The sequence below is a fragment of the Pogona vitticeps genome, chromosome 5 (assembly GCF_051106095.1).
Source record: "Pogona vitticeps strain Pit_001003342236 chromosome 5, PviZW2.1, whole genome shotgun sequence".
NCBI classification, from domain to species: Eukaryota; Metazoa; Chordata; class Lepidosauria; order Squamata; family Agamidae; genus Pogona; species Pogona vitticeps.
Genome location: NC_135787.1, coordinates 189,904,288 through 189,919,469, shown reverse-complemented (window position 1 = coordinate 189,919,469; position 15,182 = coordinate 189,904,288). Strand labels below are relative to the sequence as shown.

The 15,182-nt window shown below is 42.8% G+C and overlaps 1 protein-coding gene across 3 annotated transcripts in view; it reads right to left on the bottom strand.

The window, feature by feature from the left end:
- The window catches only part of SFMBT2 (Scm like with four mbt domains 2), a 74,773-nt gene that overhangs the window by 48,268 nt on the left and 11,323 nt on the right, over nucleotides 1-15,182 (bottom strand). For 2 of the 3 annotated variants that reach the window (XM_078376493.1, XM_020778160.3), the window contains exons 5-6: nucleotides 6,485-6,573; nucleotides 3,971-4,217 (exon numbers count right to left, since the gene is read on the bottom strand). In XM_078376493.1, coding sequence (XP_078232619.1) covers nucleotides 3,971-4,217; nucleotides 6,485-6,573 — 336 coding nt within the window. The remainder of the gene's footprint in view (nucleotides 1-3,970; nucleotides 4,218-6,484; nucleotides 6,574-15,182) is intronic. The other variant, XM_073002510.2, reaches the window with a different exon arrangement.

Genomic DNA, 15,182 nt, shown 5'->3' with positions numbered 1-15,182 from the left:
CCACCTCACACTGCTCGTTTCCGGGATCTGTGAACGAGGCACCTTTAAAGTTTGTTGTCAAGCGGGGGTCGAAGCCCTAGTAGACAGAAGTCATTTGTACCCCAGGTACCAATACGTTAGTGGATCTACTTCGCTTCACTTTGAAACCAGATCCAGCCATTCCACTTCAATCTGGACCTTATCCAAACTGGCCCGAATCAGGCAAATTCAGTTCATGAGTCAGGATTTGTCTGAATCTGGCACAAAGCCCTAAGACTGTTTACTTTAAATGTAAGTACATGCAGCTTTATAATCCTATATGCATACTTTATATATATAACTAATAATCATTTATTATTCTTGTATACAGTAGGACTGTGGTATCCAAGAGAAATCGGTTCCAAACCATCCCTTGCGGATACTGAAAAATGTGGAAGTAGCGAATGATATACACTGCAGGGTTTCAGGCTCACTCTAGAGGCCAGTTCTAGTAAATATATCCTGGAAATACAGTGGTGCCTCACTTAACGATTGCTTCATTTAATGAAGAATTCACTTAGCGATTGGTTTTTTGGGAGCATTTTGCGATTCGTTTAATGATGTTCCCTATGGGCGATTTTCGCTTAGCGATCTTCAGGACCATGCCTCACATAGCGATGACAGTTTGGGGCCCCCTGTTTCGCTTAACGATGTCCGTTTTCGCTATTTTTAAAGTGTCTTAAAATGTTCAAAAACTGTTTAAAATGCTTGGAATTGTTAGTGCACCTTGTAAAACCTTTGCAAACTTAATTTGGCTTTGTTCTGAGTCTTCGTTAATTTTTGGTGAATTTTTCCCTCCCATTGGAATGCATTGAAGCCTATTCAATGCATTTCAATGGTTTTGACAGGTCTGTTTTCGCTATTTTTAAAGTGTCTTAAAATGTTCAAAAACTGTTTAAAATGCTTGGAATCGTTAGTGCACCTTGTAAAACCTTTGCTAACTTAATTTGGCTTTGTTCTGATTCTTCATTAATTTTTGGTGAATTGCCCTCCCCACCATTGAAATGCATTGAACTGTAGGTTTGGCAGCAGTTGTGTTCCGGAATGATGGGTGTGTTGCAACCACAAAAAATGGGCTGTATACAGAATCCTTGGGAAATGGAGCCTTTCCCTTTTCATATAGCCTGAAATACCCGTTCCACTATTCAAGCTGTTTAGACTTCTTTTTAAAAAAAATCTTATTGTTTAATGTTCTGCTTCAGTCCTGTGTTTGTTGTAAACAAGTTTCAAACAAATAGTCAAAGAACCTGAAGGCATGAAATCCATTCCCACATTCCAGCCGGCGGTCATCAGAGCCTACCTCAAGAACATGCTGCATGAAAACAAATGAAATCTACAGCCATCTTGGTATTTTTTTTAGAATCTGAGCAGGTCAAAATGAGCCACACTCTCTTAACTTGCTCCTTCTCTCACTACAAAGATAACATCATGTCTAACTGCGTTCGTAGTTGAGAAAAGCAATAAAGAGCAGGCATTTCATTAAGTGGAGGCTGTTGATTATGCCATTGACCTCGTGGATAATAAATTCTCATGCTTGGAGACCACACTTCCTGCTAGGAAACAGTGGCAGGGTTCATTTTCGCCAAGTGCATTTGGTGGCAATTCACATTTAATAAGGGAGTCACAGTTAGAGAAGCTTCCCATTTATCAAAGACACTGGCATGAAGTAACAGGACCTTTCCTGTTTATGTACACATTTGAGAAGACCACTGGAAGACGGAGGCTTTCAGGAGGTGTGGGTTTATGACAATCTGAATAGTTGCATTGCAGCCACCATGGAATTTAGCAGGGGCGTTTAAGGCTGGCAGTCAACAAGATGAATTTCCTTCATGTTTGGTTGGGCTTAAAGGGAGGGAAGAAAGGGTCAAAGCTTTGGTTTGAGACCTGTTCTTGGAACAAATTCCCTGGAGAAGATTAAATGAGTGAGTAACTATACAGTGGTGCCTCGCAAGACGATGTTAATTCGTTCTGCGAAAAACGTCATCTTGTGAAAACATCGTCTTGCGAAACACGGTTCCCCATTGGAATGCATTGAAATCTAATTAATGTGTTCCAATTGGGAAAAAATCATCTTGCGGAAATCATCCATAGAAGACATCGTCTCGCTAAATGCGATTCCCCATTGGAATGCATTGAAATCTATTTAATGTGTTCCAATGGGGAAAAATGGTCATCTTGCGAAAATCGTCCATAGAAAACATTGTCTTGTGAAGTGCCACAGTGATCGCAAAAAACAATTGTCTTGCAGATTAATCGTCCCAGGAGGCAATTGTCTTGCGAGGCACCACTGCAGTTCGTTGCTTTCCCCAACAACAATGTGGAGGTTCTGAGTTCTAGTCTCATCACTTATATGGTCTGGGTTTTGTTTTGTTTTCATTCTACCTTGCTCTGATTTGGTCCAGTGCAGGATCTAAATGTATGGACCAAAGCAACATTTTCTGGGCTGATCTGTTCACTTTGTTGGTGGATGTCATTTTATGGCATTTGCTTAGGGGTGTTCATTCTGCTGTTGTTATTACGTGACATCAAGTCACCTCCAACTTATGATACCTCCATAAATGAGTGCTCTCCAAGAGGTCGTGTCTTCAACTATCCTGCCCACCTTTTGTAAACTTTTGATTCCCCCCCCCAATCTGTGTATTTTAGAATTTGCTTTGATGACTTTCATTATTCTTGTTTTACTTTAGGTATGCGATCCAGAATAGCCGTTTGCTAGATGGGCAGTATAAAAATTGAACAAACAAATGAATGAACAAATTAACAAACGAATGAATGAACGAATAAGCCTGTGGCTTCCTTTAGGGAGTCTGCCCATCTCATATTTAGTCTTCCTCTTTTCCTGCTGCCTTCCACCTTTCCCACCATTATTGTCTTTTCCAAAGAATCCTCCCTTCTTGTGATGGGCTCAAAGCAGGAAATCCTCAGCTTCAACATGTTTGCCTCCAGTTCTAGGGCTACTCAATTTTCACCGCTTTGCATGATGTGTAAAACAAGGAGGGATTACTTCAGAATACGTCCTTCAATGGTAGAATATCTGTTTACCATGGTGCATCATTTTCCTCACCTACGTTATTTTACAATTAGCGTGCTTTCTTTTCTGACTGATCACTATCTGGTAGACGCACGTCTGACTGCAGCAGTACATCTCTAACCCAGTGTGGGGAGGTGGCTCCGAACTTCATGGCACTGGGGAATCTCATAAGAGGTTCAGTCCAAACGTTATGGAAACTTTCTCAGTTGCTGAACCTCAATCATCAAAATAAGTCCAGCACCATGGAGAGTTCCGTTACGGTTCAGACCAATACCTGGAGCTGATTCACTGCTTCTATAACATCGGAGTGAGTAGCCTCCACTGATCTGTAAGGAATACAAATTTGGCTCAACATTTAGTCTGACCTGCACAGACCTGAAGGTCAGGGGTCAAAGCCCTGTGCCCCCCAAAATGTCTGACTAAGCACAGAATTGAGGAAACCACAAACAGTACTCTTTTGCTCCTCGGAGAAACGAGGAAAGCATGACAGTGTTGTCCCATCATAATGTAGTGTTTTATGGTTTAGAATTGTTATTTACATGTTTACTGTACTATTTTTTAAGATTGTTAGCCGCCTAGAGTGGTCCTCGATTGACCAGATAGGAGGGATACAAATAAAATAAATAAATAAATAAATAAAATAAATTTGTAAAGGCCGCTTTCAAACCAAACTGAACCCATTCTGGTTCCCGGTTGGCCATGCAGAAGGGGCTTAAACAGGTAGCACCACACTTGAGTCTTGAACCCAAAGAGGAATTGATCAGATGTCGTCAGCAAGCAGAGCAACAAAATTTGAAAAAAACAATCAAGAAAACAGGTGCTAGTTGCAGGTAGGGAGGCCATCCGTTTAAACAACATGAATAGGATCCAAAAAGTTTGTTCTGAACCCAAACCCATACGGTACACCTTGCCCTTTTTTACCTGCTGGTGGCTCCATTCTGTATTTATTTTCTTGGCACCATCCGACTGGCCGAAGTCTGTAATCCAAGTAAAACAACCACTGGTCATAGGAATCAGTCTCTTCCACTCCCACATAGCGAAGGCGTAATCTTCCTCCAACATTTTCAAGAACACTAACTATCCAGTACTGAAAGGGGCTGTGGCAATCCTGCAGCTCAATTAAGGAATCAACTGTAATGAGGTCTACAGGATTTTTCCCTCGCAGAGGCTGTTTGAATAGAAGCAAAACTCCTTATTTTAAACCCGGCTGAAAATCTTCTCATGGTAACAGACACAGAAGCAGATTATTATTTTAAAAAAAAATGTTTTTGTGGATGATGATTTTCTTCACCATTTCCCACCCCCCGCCCCCAGCGTCCCTCGTAGCTTTTCCTTCCTCCTTATTTAAACCCCGTCATGCATTCCATGCATAAAAGGCAAAAGAAAAACAAGGAGGTCAAAGACATGGGGGGTTCGTTTGCTGACAGGCCATATATTCCAGAAAGGATGACTGGATTCACTTCTCTTTTCAGGCTCGCCAACCTTCCCGTTTAAAAGCTTCATAGACAGCTCTGACAGGGAACTGGGTAGGGCAGGGGTATGGAGGGATTTCAGGTTTACAACAGAACCGACTTTGTTATTTCCTCTGTTTAGAACTCCAAGATCCACCAAGCCCCACCCACCTCCGGGTGCTGCCTCTGAGGGGGTGCCCGCCAAAGGAGGCGGGGCTTGGAAGCGCCAAACAGCTGTCCGACCACTAAATCAGTCGGCATGAACCAACGAACTGACAGTTCGTGCCCATCTCTAGTTGCTCTTTGGCGAGGACTGCTTACTGTATTTTTCCATGTATAAGACTATACTTTTGTCTAAAATCTTTAGACTAAAAATTGAGGGTTGTCTTATACATGGAAGTAAGCTGAGGAGAGAAAAAACAAGCGGAGGGGAAAGCAGGGATCAAAGCGATCCTGCAGGGCTTTGATCCCTTTCACCCTACACTTGCTAAGCCCCACTTAGATTTCTTAATGTTGCATTAGAAAAGTGGGGGGCGTCTTATACATGAAAAAATACAGTATTAATGGACAAATGTCAGTTAATCTACAGTCTGAGACACAACCCAACCTGAAAAGAGGTCATTCCCTTCAAAAAGAACCGAGCCAAAACTCTGGCTGGTTAAATCCTGGCTCAAAATGAGCAGAGAGAAATTAATATAATAATAGTAACAAGAATCATCTTAGAACTGCAGAGCTGGAAAGGGGCCCTGTTGATCATCCAATCTAGCCCCTGTCAAGGAGGCAACGTTCAATTCATTTCGTACTACAGGGGCAAGAATGGCTAGTGGTCACAGTGGGTTTGGGACACTGTCAGCTGCAACTAAAAGGAGCTTTCCCCATTTCTGGGCTTGGAAGAACAGTCCGAGCAGCCTCCCTCCAAACTGGGGGGGGGGGGAATAAAAAGGGTGTGTCTGTCCTGGGTCCATATGCTTTTCATATGCACGGCTATTTTCCAATGCCATCTGAACGCACCTGAAAGCACAAATCTGTTTTGAGAGGCACGCCTGCAAGAACTCGCCATTCGAAGCAGGAGGGAGAGCAAGAGAGATGCTCTCTCTAACAGCCTCTGCCTTAAGTACTAATTTTCAAAGCAAAAAAGTGCCAAAATCTGGACAGCCTTAGTGCTAAATCAATAGGCAGTGATGATAATGAAAAAAAGCCCCATAAACCGTAACAAACGCTTGTCAGCCTTTAGAGTTTATAGCGAGGAGAATATTTGTCCCTAGTCCTGTCTACTGATTTAACAATGCAGTGATGATCACCACAGCAAATAATTTACAGAAAAAGGAAAGCCTATAGAACAGGCGCAGAATCATAGGTTTCCAAGCGGCTATGGTGCTGGACTGTTGTTACATGCTGTCAAGTCAGAACTGACTTATAGTGATCCTAATAGGGCATTCAAGGTAAGTGAGGTATTTAAAGAGTGGTTTTCCCAGGGAGCTTTAATGGCATATTTGAACCCAGGACTCCCAAGTCCCGGCCCATCTCTCTCTCTATCCACCACACCACATGGCGTGGAATAGTTGGTGTGGAATAGTTACTGGATATTGATTGGAAAGGCAGATCATTGGCATGTCTGAATTAAAAGCTATGGAGGAAATTAAATAATTCAAGAAAGAAAGCAGAACTCTTCTGGATCAGATCAAAGCCTCGTCCATTGTTTCATTATCTCTGCTTCACTCTGAGATCTTGTGATGTAAGTTGGGAGATAAACATTTAAATAAACCAAAACAGGCCTGTCCCCCCACCTTTCCCCCTTCATCAGCCTGACATATTCTCTGTTTGAAGGAACACGACATTACAAAATAAATTACTACGTGCAAACAGTCAATAGTTTCTCCTCCTCAGGCTCAGATTAAATAAAATCAACCTTATGCCGTTCATATTTTTTCCCCCTACTATAAACACTGAGGCACTTGAGAAGATGTATGAACTTAATACATACGCCTTCCAATAAATTCGCCGGTGCTGTCTGCGAGCCTGTCAAGTCACGTATGAGAAACTCTGTCCAGTCTGTGTATTTCTCTTTGATCGCTGAAAAAAAAAAGGCAAACGCATCATTAGCTCAAGAAGAAGCCCATAAAATCCTACAGCCAAATTCATTCATCAGATTTTTCACCTGGCCTTTCTATCAAAAGCTGGCGCCCATGAAGCCGAACAATGAAAAAGAAATCGATAAAATAAATGAGTTCAGGTGTAAGATCAATAAAATCAGTTACGTTCGTCAAAGAAAACAACAGGAGCCGTTGAGTAAAGAAGTCCCTAACACAGCGTCCCGGCTTGACTGCTCGAACCCCGGTCTAAATCAACAGGTCTCCGCATGGTGTTCGAAGAGCAGGGAGGGGCCCCAATTTAGCCCCTCCCCTGAAAGGGAGGTGCGCAGCAGGACAACGTCCACCAGAAGAGCTTTCTCTCATACCCAACAAACTTTCCTTTTGCAACCACAGTTTGCAAATAATTGGGGAACTTCATGGACATTAGAGACTCTCGTTTCATTTTGGATTTAGCCCAAACTTTAGAAGATGCTTTTAAAGAACGCTGAACCTACTGAAGCAGAAAGGGTCCTCTCATTGGAGAGGTCCTGTAAACCAGGGGTCCCCAAGCTTTTTGCCTCCACGGACCAATTTAGCATGTGGACGTGTGTGTGTGTGTGTCTGTGCATTAGTGGGGGGGGGCGTGTGTGCATCTGTGCATTAGTGGGAGGGGCCCTGCATGTGTTGGATGGGCCATGTGTGCATCCATGTGTGCATGGGAGGGGCCGTGCGTGCGTCCATGCATTAGTGGGAGGGACCGTGTGTGCGTCTGTGCTTGCGTGGCAGGGGTCATGCATGCGTCTGGAGATTTGTCTACAGCCTTCATAGCTCTATGTTCCATCCCATTTCCCATGGCGCCCTTGACTTGGATCCCAGGCACCCCCCGGGAACCCCTGCCGTAGGAGCTTTCCATATGAATTGGAGCTCTGATTTCTCCCGAGTTGAGATCCCTAAGGACAACACCCATGTACAGCTGATGCTTCCCCTGTTCATGTTCACCATCGTCTACCCATTCAGGCCAATGGAACCAGAGACAGAGGACCGTGGGTCTGGAGCCCTCTCCAGCACATTGGGTGAATATGGACGAAAGAACATGAAGACGGGAATAGAGTTCAACATGTCCATGTTCTGGTAGAACCTTGTTTGATGCCTCATATACCAAGGAAGTCAAGCAATGGACTAGACCTCAACTAGCAAGAGAAACCATTCGTCAGGAACCACTCCTCAAGTGATAAGAAGATCCCAGATTTAGGCTGCTAATGAGCTACTGGGAGGACAATGTATTCGTTTGGCTATGACACCAGAAGTTAGAGCTATTTTATAGCAAGGCAAAACTTTGGTACCTCTAGACCAGTGGTGTCGAACTGTGGCCCTCCAGATGTTCTTGGCCTTCAACTCCCAGAAATCCTGGCCAGCAGAGGTGGTGGTGAAGGCTTCTGGGAGTTGAAGTCCAAGAACATCTGGAGGGCCACAGTTCGACACCACTGCTCTAGACTAACATTGTTCTCCAGGTCCTCACCTGTAGAGAGCTTTAGTATTGCCTGGATGTCTCCCATCCACAGGTCAGTCATGGCCAACCCTTCTTCGCTGTTGAAATGAGATGAGACCTCTGTCTTCATGTTGGTATGGTGGGAGTCTTTCCCGTTTTGGAGCCCTCCAGATGTAAAGGACTACAGATCCCATCATGGTCTGTCAGGAGGGTCAGCGGTGCATCAACCAAGACTGGTTGCTTCAGGAGCGCAGGCAGCCCTTTCACTTTTAACGGAGCCAAACCTTCTGAGTTTTTGTACAACGTAAACCCTGCTTCTGACTCTGCTCCGCCTAGCGCATGGTGTCTGAATCCACCGTTTCAGACTCTTACTGCTACATTTCTCATCCTACGGGTGTGTGCAAATCTTATTTAAACTATCAAGATTATAAGGTGCCCACTCTTCATGCTTGTTTAAAAGCAAACGGGAACAACTAACAACTAAGCATCGTGCCATGCAATCTTTGGATAACATCTGTGGAAAAATTAGTAGATTTATGTGCTTTAATATAAAGTGAAGCATTAAACTGGAGAGTCTATTGGAATAAAAGGCTTTTCCTCTCTCTCTGTAGATTTTGTATTCTCTCTTTGAAGCTATCTGGTTTGCTGCTGCTCTTTTTAAAGGGGAAAATAGTGCTGTGTGTATCAAAAGTGCAACATGGGGGGAAGCTAATTACAATATTTGTAATTAAAAAATCAATTTTCCTCGAGACATCTGCTTAGCTAAGTTTGTTCTCAACGGCCTTGAGAGGCAGAATAGTGTGAAAGTTTACTGAAATCAATATAAGATTATTCTTCAGTTAAGAAGGATGTTATATGGTAAAGTGGTATAATCCAGCATCATTACAAGCAAGGAAGAATGAAAGAAAACCATCTAGTTCCACAAATGTTTGATTTCTCTTCCACTGCCCACCCTATTCTATCAGGGGTCTATATTTCCTTACTTCCTTTACTTCCAAGAAGGGACAGTGTGTGTAACTCCTTCTGAAATATTGGTTCAGACCAAAAGGCGGGACTAAGGAAGAGCAAACCTGTGAGTAAGAGATTTGAATCAGAAAGAGCAGGAGAGCTGAAAAGGCTGGAGCTGCTATTGCCACTTAGACTGCCAAGGCCTTTGCCAACTTAAGTATAATTTCTATATGTTTACGTTGAATGGGTGAATCCACATAGTGAATTGATGCATATGCAATTGAATCGTTATTTTATTCTAGGGTTTTGCATTTGGAGGCGATTCTTTTATTATGGATGCCCAACCCAGTTGAGGAAGGAATCTTGGTTTTGTGTCTGAATTTGAAACTCAAAAGAATATTTGAACACTGCTATCATAAAAAGAACTTCTGCACTGGCGCTGTGACCGAGGATTTAGGTGCACAAACTGTAGCATTAGATTGCTGTTATAATTGCTCATGTTGTGTGTTGCATAACTGCGATTAAGAAGATACTTATTTTGTGAAATACTGTTTGAAAGGTTCATCAACAGATATCTAAGTAAACCCCACAGAATTTTAAAAGGGTACATCGACAATCCAAGAATTTAATCTCAAATCCTTATCTACAAAGAACCAATGCAGACATCTAGCATGAGAGGATAGGATAGCATTTTTCAAATACTTGAAACGTTGCCCTACAGAGGAGGGGCAGGATCTGTTCTCGATCATCCTAGAGGACATGTCATCATGGGCTCAAGCTACAGCAAGCCAGATTTAGGCTGACTATCTGGAAAAACTTCTTAACTGTTAGAGCAGTACGACAATGGAAGCCATGATCTCCGGAGGTGGTGAGCGCTCCAACGCTGGAGGCACTCAAGTGAAAAATTAGACCACCATCTCACAGATCTACTTTGATTTGGATCCCTGGCTTGAGCAGAGGGTTGGATTTGATGGTCCTTCCAAATCAATTATTCTATGATTCTAAGTCTCTGGGCATCTGGATGGGCAGAAGAGGAAGAAAGGAGAGGGAAGAAGACCGGAAAGGGGGTTTCATCTTGCATCCCCTGGAAGAGGAAATAAGGGTCTCAACAAAAAAGAAATGTTTCTCCACTCTGAATTACGGTGCAACGTAGCTATCATTTATCTATTTTTATGCTGTCATTTCTTGCTTCCCCCCCCCCAATTGTTGATCTACATGCTGTGCCCTATAGGCTGAGATGACACCATCAATCCTCCCCATTGCTAGGGTCTCCCCCACCTCCATCCACCTGCCAAAGAAGCTTCCCAGCTACTGTATAATACAAGGGAGTGTTGGTGGTTGGATATATTTTCATAAGCAGAGCACAGGGTCCCTTCATTAAAAAGGTTTTACGCCAACCCAGGGTGGCAGTATTTCATGATTAGTGTCCCATAAATCCCAGTCTCTTTATTTTACTCCTGACACGGCCTATCCGTATCCTGCCAGGAGGATGTCGTTTCCGAATAAAGACACTTTTCCGTGGGGAGGACGATCAACCTGTGTGAAATGTCTAGCGGCGGCAGTTCAGTTCGTTAGGAGTTTAAAGTCCACAGGAAGGTAGACGGCCGAGATTAGAATGGTCCCTTTTTCGACGACCTCAAATCCCTCAAGCAGGATGGCTTAGAAAAGTCCCTTTTCCCACTCCAACTCCCCAAATTCCCCTCAACCAAACTCCGAAAGGAAATGAGAGACTAGATAAGGACCGAGGCTAACAGATCATCGAGATCAACACAGTCAATGAGAGAAGTGGGCAAATTGCGCTGGGGGGGGGGTTTAGTGGCCACCAGACCTTTTCCCAGCTTGATAACAAGATGATAAGTCAAATAAATAAATAAATAAATAAATAAATAAATAAATAAATAAATAAACCAACCAACCAACCAACCAACCAACCAACCAACCAACCAACCAACCAACCAACCAACCAACCAACCAACTGACCGCGAGTCATCCATTCACTTTAAACATATCACAAAAGTCCGCTGTACTATGTAATGCCTCAAAATACCTATTTTTACCTAGCCATGGAAAGCTCAGTGGTTTAGGTATATGGCTGCAAAGCCAGAGTTTGATTCCTTCCTCATGGTGCCTCCAGAAAGAAGAGTCTGCCTGTGTAGCCTTGCGCAAGGTGCACAGTCTCGGGGTGCACGCAGAAGAAGGGAATGGCAAACCACTTTCTGTGTACAGTTGGACTGCGGTATCTGTGGGGGGAAATCAGCTCCAAACCCGCTTGCCGACACTGAAAAACGCAGATGTCTCAAATTCCATGGTCTCTGGCTCCCTCTAATGGCTGTTTTCGGTAAATGCATGATGGAAATATACATACATATTTCTGGTTTTTTTCAATTTAATAATTTCAGGCAGTGGGTAAGTGAATCTGCTGATATTGATCCCATGGATGGGGGGGTTCTATTGTATTCTCATCCTAAAAAATTATGGAAAGGGTTGCTGTAAGAATCAACTTGATGGCATACAATTATTATTATTATGATACCCCCACAGCATGCAGGGGTAGAATACTGCCCTTTAAACCCACAGAAGTTGTCTGTGCCTGAAAAGGATCTTTCCAGCAAGGAGGATCCCATATCCCCTAATTGTGCCCTCCCCAGGGAGCTCTGGCATTTGCTGGCCACCATGTTTTTTAGGCGCCAGTAACATATTTTCATTTTCCCCTGAAGCTGTCTCCCCCACCCATACATTTCCTAATTAGATTCACCCCAGTATGATCCAAAACAGGTCACCAAACCCAGGAAGCTCACCCCCAGAATAACAACGGGAAGAAGAATTGTTGCGGTTTTCTCCCAGTGTTTTTTAAAAAATCCACAACCCCAAAGCTGTGTTTTATTAAAAAATCTGAAAGGAATCGAGGAGAGAAAGAGAGAGAGATGCGTCAATACGCTTTAAGTACGGTACAGCATGCAAAAATAAACCAATGCAAAGCTTGACTGCCGGAGCTGATCAAATTAGTTTAATTTAAAAACCTAAGCAAACTCTGAAGGTGACTTTGTTGTTAACTGCTTTCTGCCTCAACCCCAAACTTTGGGGAGAAGTGCCATGTCGGCACAAAATACTCCTTAAATCTTCCATAAGTTTCCACTCTCTATTTTGCTGCGGACAGAGTTTTATTTAGGAGTCATTAGATGCCAGCCATTTGGGTTTCACAAGTTTGACATCATATATCTGTTTTTTATTTAGGCACGATTCCATTCCATTTAGGGTTCCCCCCCCCCCGAGCAACTTCTATTCAAGCTGCTTCCTTCCTTCCTTTCTTTAAAAAAAAATCATTTTGCATTGAACAGTAACTGGTCTGCTCGCCAGGAGAACAAACATTTACAATTCAAATGATGGCAATTTGTAATTGGCAATACACATAATTAAAGGGAAGGCGGGAACAACATTCTCAGCTGTTTGGTTTTTCTGCACTGAAAGAGGCATTGCAAAGCCCCAACTAAACGGAAAACAAGCACTGATTCTTTTGCTAACGCTTATCTCTCTCTCTCTGGCTTCGAAAGTCTAGAATGGATTGTTGTTATGCGCGCTATGTGGGGTTCCCGATGGAAAGTGTCAGCAAACCTCAGCAGGTCCAAAATGCAGAAGCCAGGTTGGTGACTGGGGTTGGACACAGGGATCACATAATCCCCCCCCCCAATGACAGCAGCCCCATTGGCTGCTGACCCATTTCCGGGCACAATACAAAGTGCTGGTTTTAACCTATAAAGCCCTAAATGGCCTGGGTCCAAGCTATCTCAAGGACTGTGTTTCGCTTTATGAGCCGGCTCGGGTGTTAAAATCACCAGGGGAGGCCTGTCTCTCAGTCCTACAGATGCATTTGGTGGAGTCACCGGAGAGGGCCTTCCCTGTGGCTACTCCCAGACTGTGGAACTCCCTCCCACTGGAGGCCAGGCTGGCCCCGTCTTTGCAGTCCTTCTGCAAGCAGGCAAAGACCTTTCTCTTAAGGCAAGCCGTCCCTCAATAACCAGCTACCTGTGTGCAATTTTGAGATAAACTGCTGTGCATTATTGCGTTGACTGGAGTTTTAGTACTTCTTGTGTTTTCCATTTTTGTCTTTTCCATTTCTCAGAGTGACATTTTTAAAAAAATCATTTGTCCACTTATTGATATTGGCCTTTGTTGTTAAACAATAACCACAACAACAATGATGGCAACAATTCTGAAAAGCGGGTAAATAATACTATTATCTCCACACCCTGTAGAATGAAGGAAACACCAAATGTGCTAGGCTTTCAGGTGGCACAAGACTCTTTGGCTGGCACTGCACCCAAAAGGTTTCTGAATGCTCAGCTACAAGACTTGGCACCCAGTATTAATTAAAAATCCTCAAAGGCTAATTCTACCACTGCATTATTCACGGCCGCCCTCCGTCGCCCCCTTCACATACGGGACCACCCAGCCTCCCACAAAGAAAAGAATGTAAAGCAGAAGAGACGCTTCAACTCCAAAGAAGCTCACCAAATATTCGGGCATTTGCCTGGCATCGTTCCTCGACAACAGAGCCAAAAGCACTTTTCGTAGACAGGCTTTTATGCTCTCAAATCATTCTTCATTAGAAATGAAATGAATAGGGATAGAGAGGGCTAGGAATATAGGAAGGGACCGTGCACTGAATACTGAGTCTACAGTATACTTGATACATGTTTGCGGCATACATTTAATTATATTCCATTACTTTAGTATATTGCCATTTTACTCGCCTTGTCTTTCAGCCAATCATAAGCCACAACGGGTTGCTTTTCGGGGTGGGGTGGGGGAACCAACCAGAAACAAGAATCATAATTTTCATTCATTCATTCATTCATTCATTCATTCATTCATTCATTCATTCATTCATTCATTCATTCATCCATCTTCTATGCTACCCACCTGGCTACAAGACCATTCTGGTGGTTTATAATCAAACAAAATAAAGACATTTGCCAAATTACAACTATCAAGAGTGGATATAAACTAAAAATTCAGCAAAATCAAACACAAATCAAAATCAAAACCAGAACATGCACTGTAAAATAAGATGGTGATGCTGCTGCTGCTGATAATGATGATGATGATGATGATGATACTACTACTACTACTACTACTACTACTACTACTACTAATAATAATAATAATTATTTTTATTATTTATTTATTTATTTGTTTGTTTGTTTGTTTGTTTGTTTGTTTGTTTATTTATTTATTTATTTATTTATTTATTTATTTATTTATTTATTTATTTATTTATTTGAGTTATATCCCACCCATCTGGTATATTTATACCACTCTGGGCGGCTAACAACAACATATATACAATTAAGATATTATTATTAAAAATTAATAATTAATAATAATAATTAATCATCATCATCATCATCCTAGAACATTTAACTAGGAGACTTCAGGCAGCTTGACTGGAGCAAGAAACCGATCATTGTCAGTTTACCTGCTCAGTTCAAGACAGCAGTTGTGACTGATACAACTTTTAATGGCTTCGAAGCTTGATGCCACTCGAAACATCTCTCTCAAAAATCAGCTACTCCTTTCACCTGAACCTCTCACATTACTAAAAGAGGCAGCACCAAGGGAAACCAGGAAGCCTTTTCAGTGGTGGCCCCCAGTCTCTGGACTAGGTTACCAGGCCCCTTCTCTCCCCTTATGTTTATGAAACGGCTGAGAACAGAACTGTTTAAAGCTGCCTTCAGCAACGGAGCATCCTGGATGCTGTTAACATTATTCTTTCAATTTTTTTTAATTGCCATATTGTCATAGATTGGTGATAAGGGCCTGCGTATTTTTAAATTTTTAACTGTGAACCACCCAGAGTCGTGTTTCTCCACTAATGGAGCAGCGCGTAAGTTAAATCAATCCATCAGAGTTTGGAAAGTAACTTTTGGGAATGGTGGCGTCCACAGTTCCATAACCAGGATGGTTGCTGATCAGGCCAGGGGTAGAATCCTAGAACTCTAAGGCCAAAGGTTTCATGCACATCAGGACGTTGGCAGAAGTGCTTTTAGTTTTCTCCACCGTCTGGGGTGGGATCGGCTGTGCAACCAGGGAAATACCCCCATGCTTGACCGACAGCTTGGAAAACAACTTGTGTTCCTTGCATGATGGCTCTCACCATGATGGAGCCTCACAGA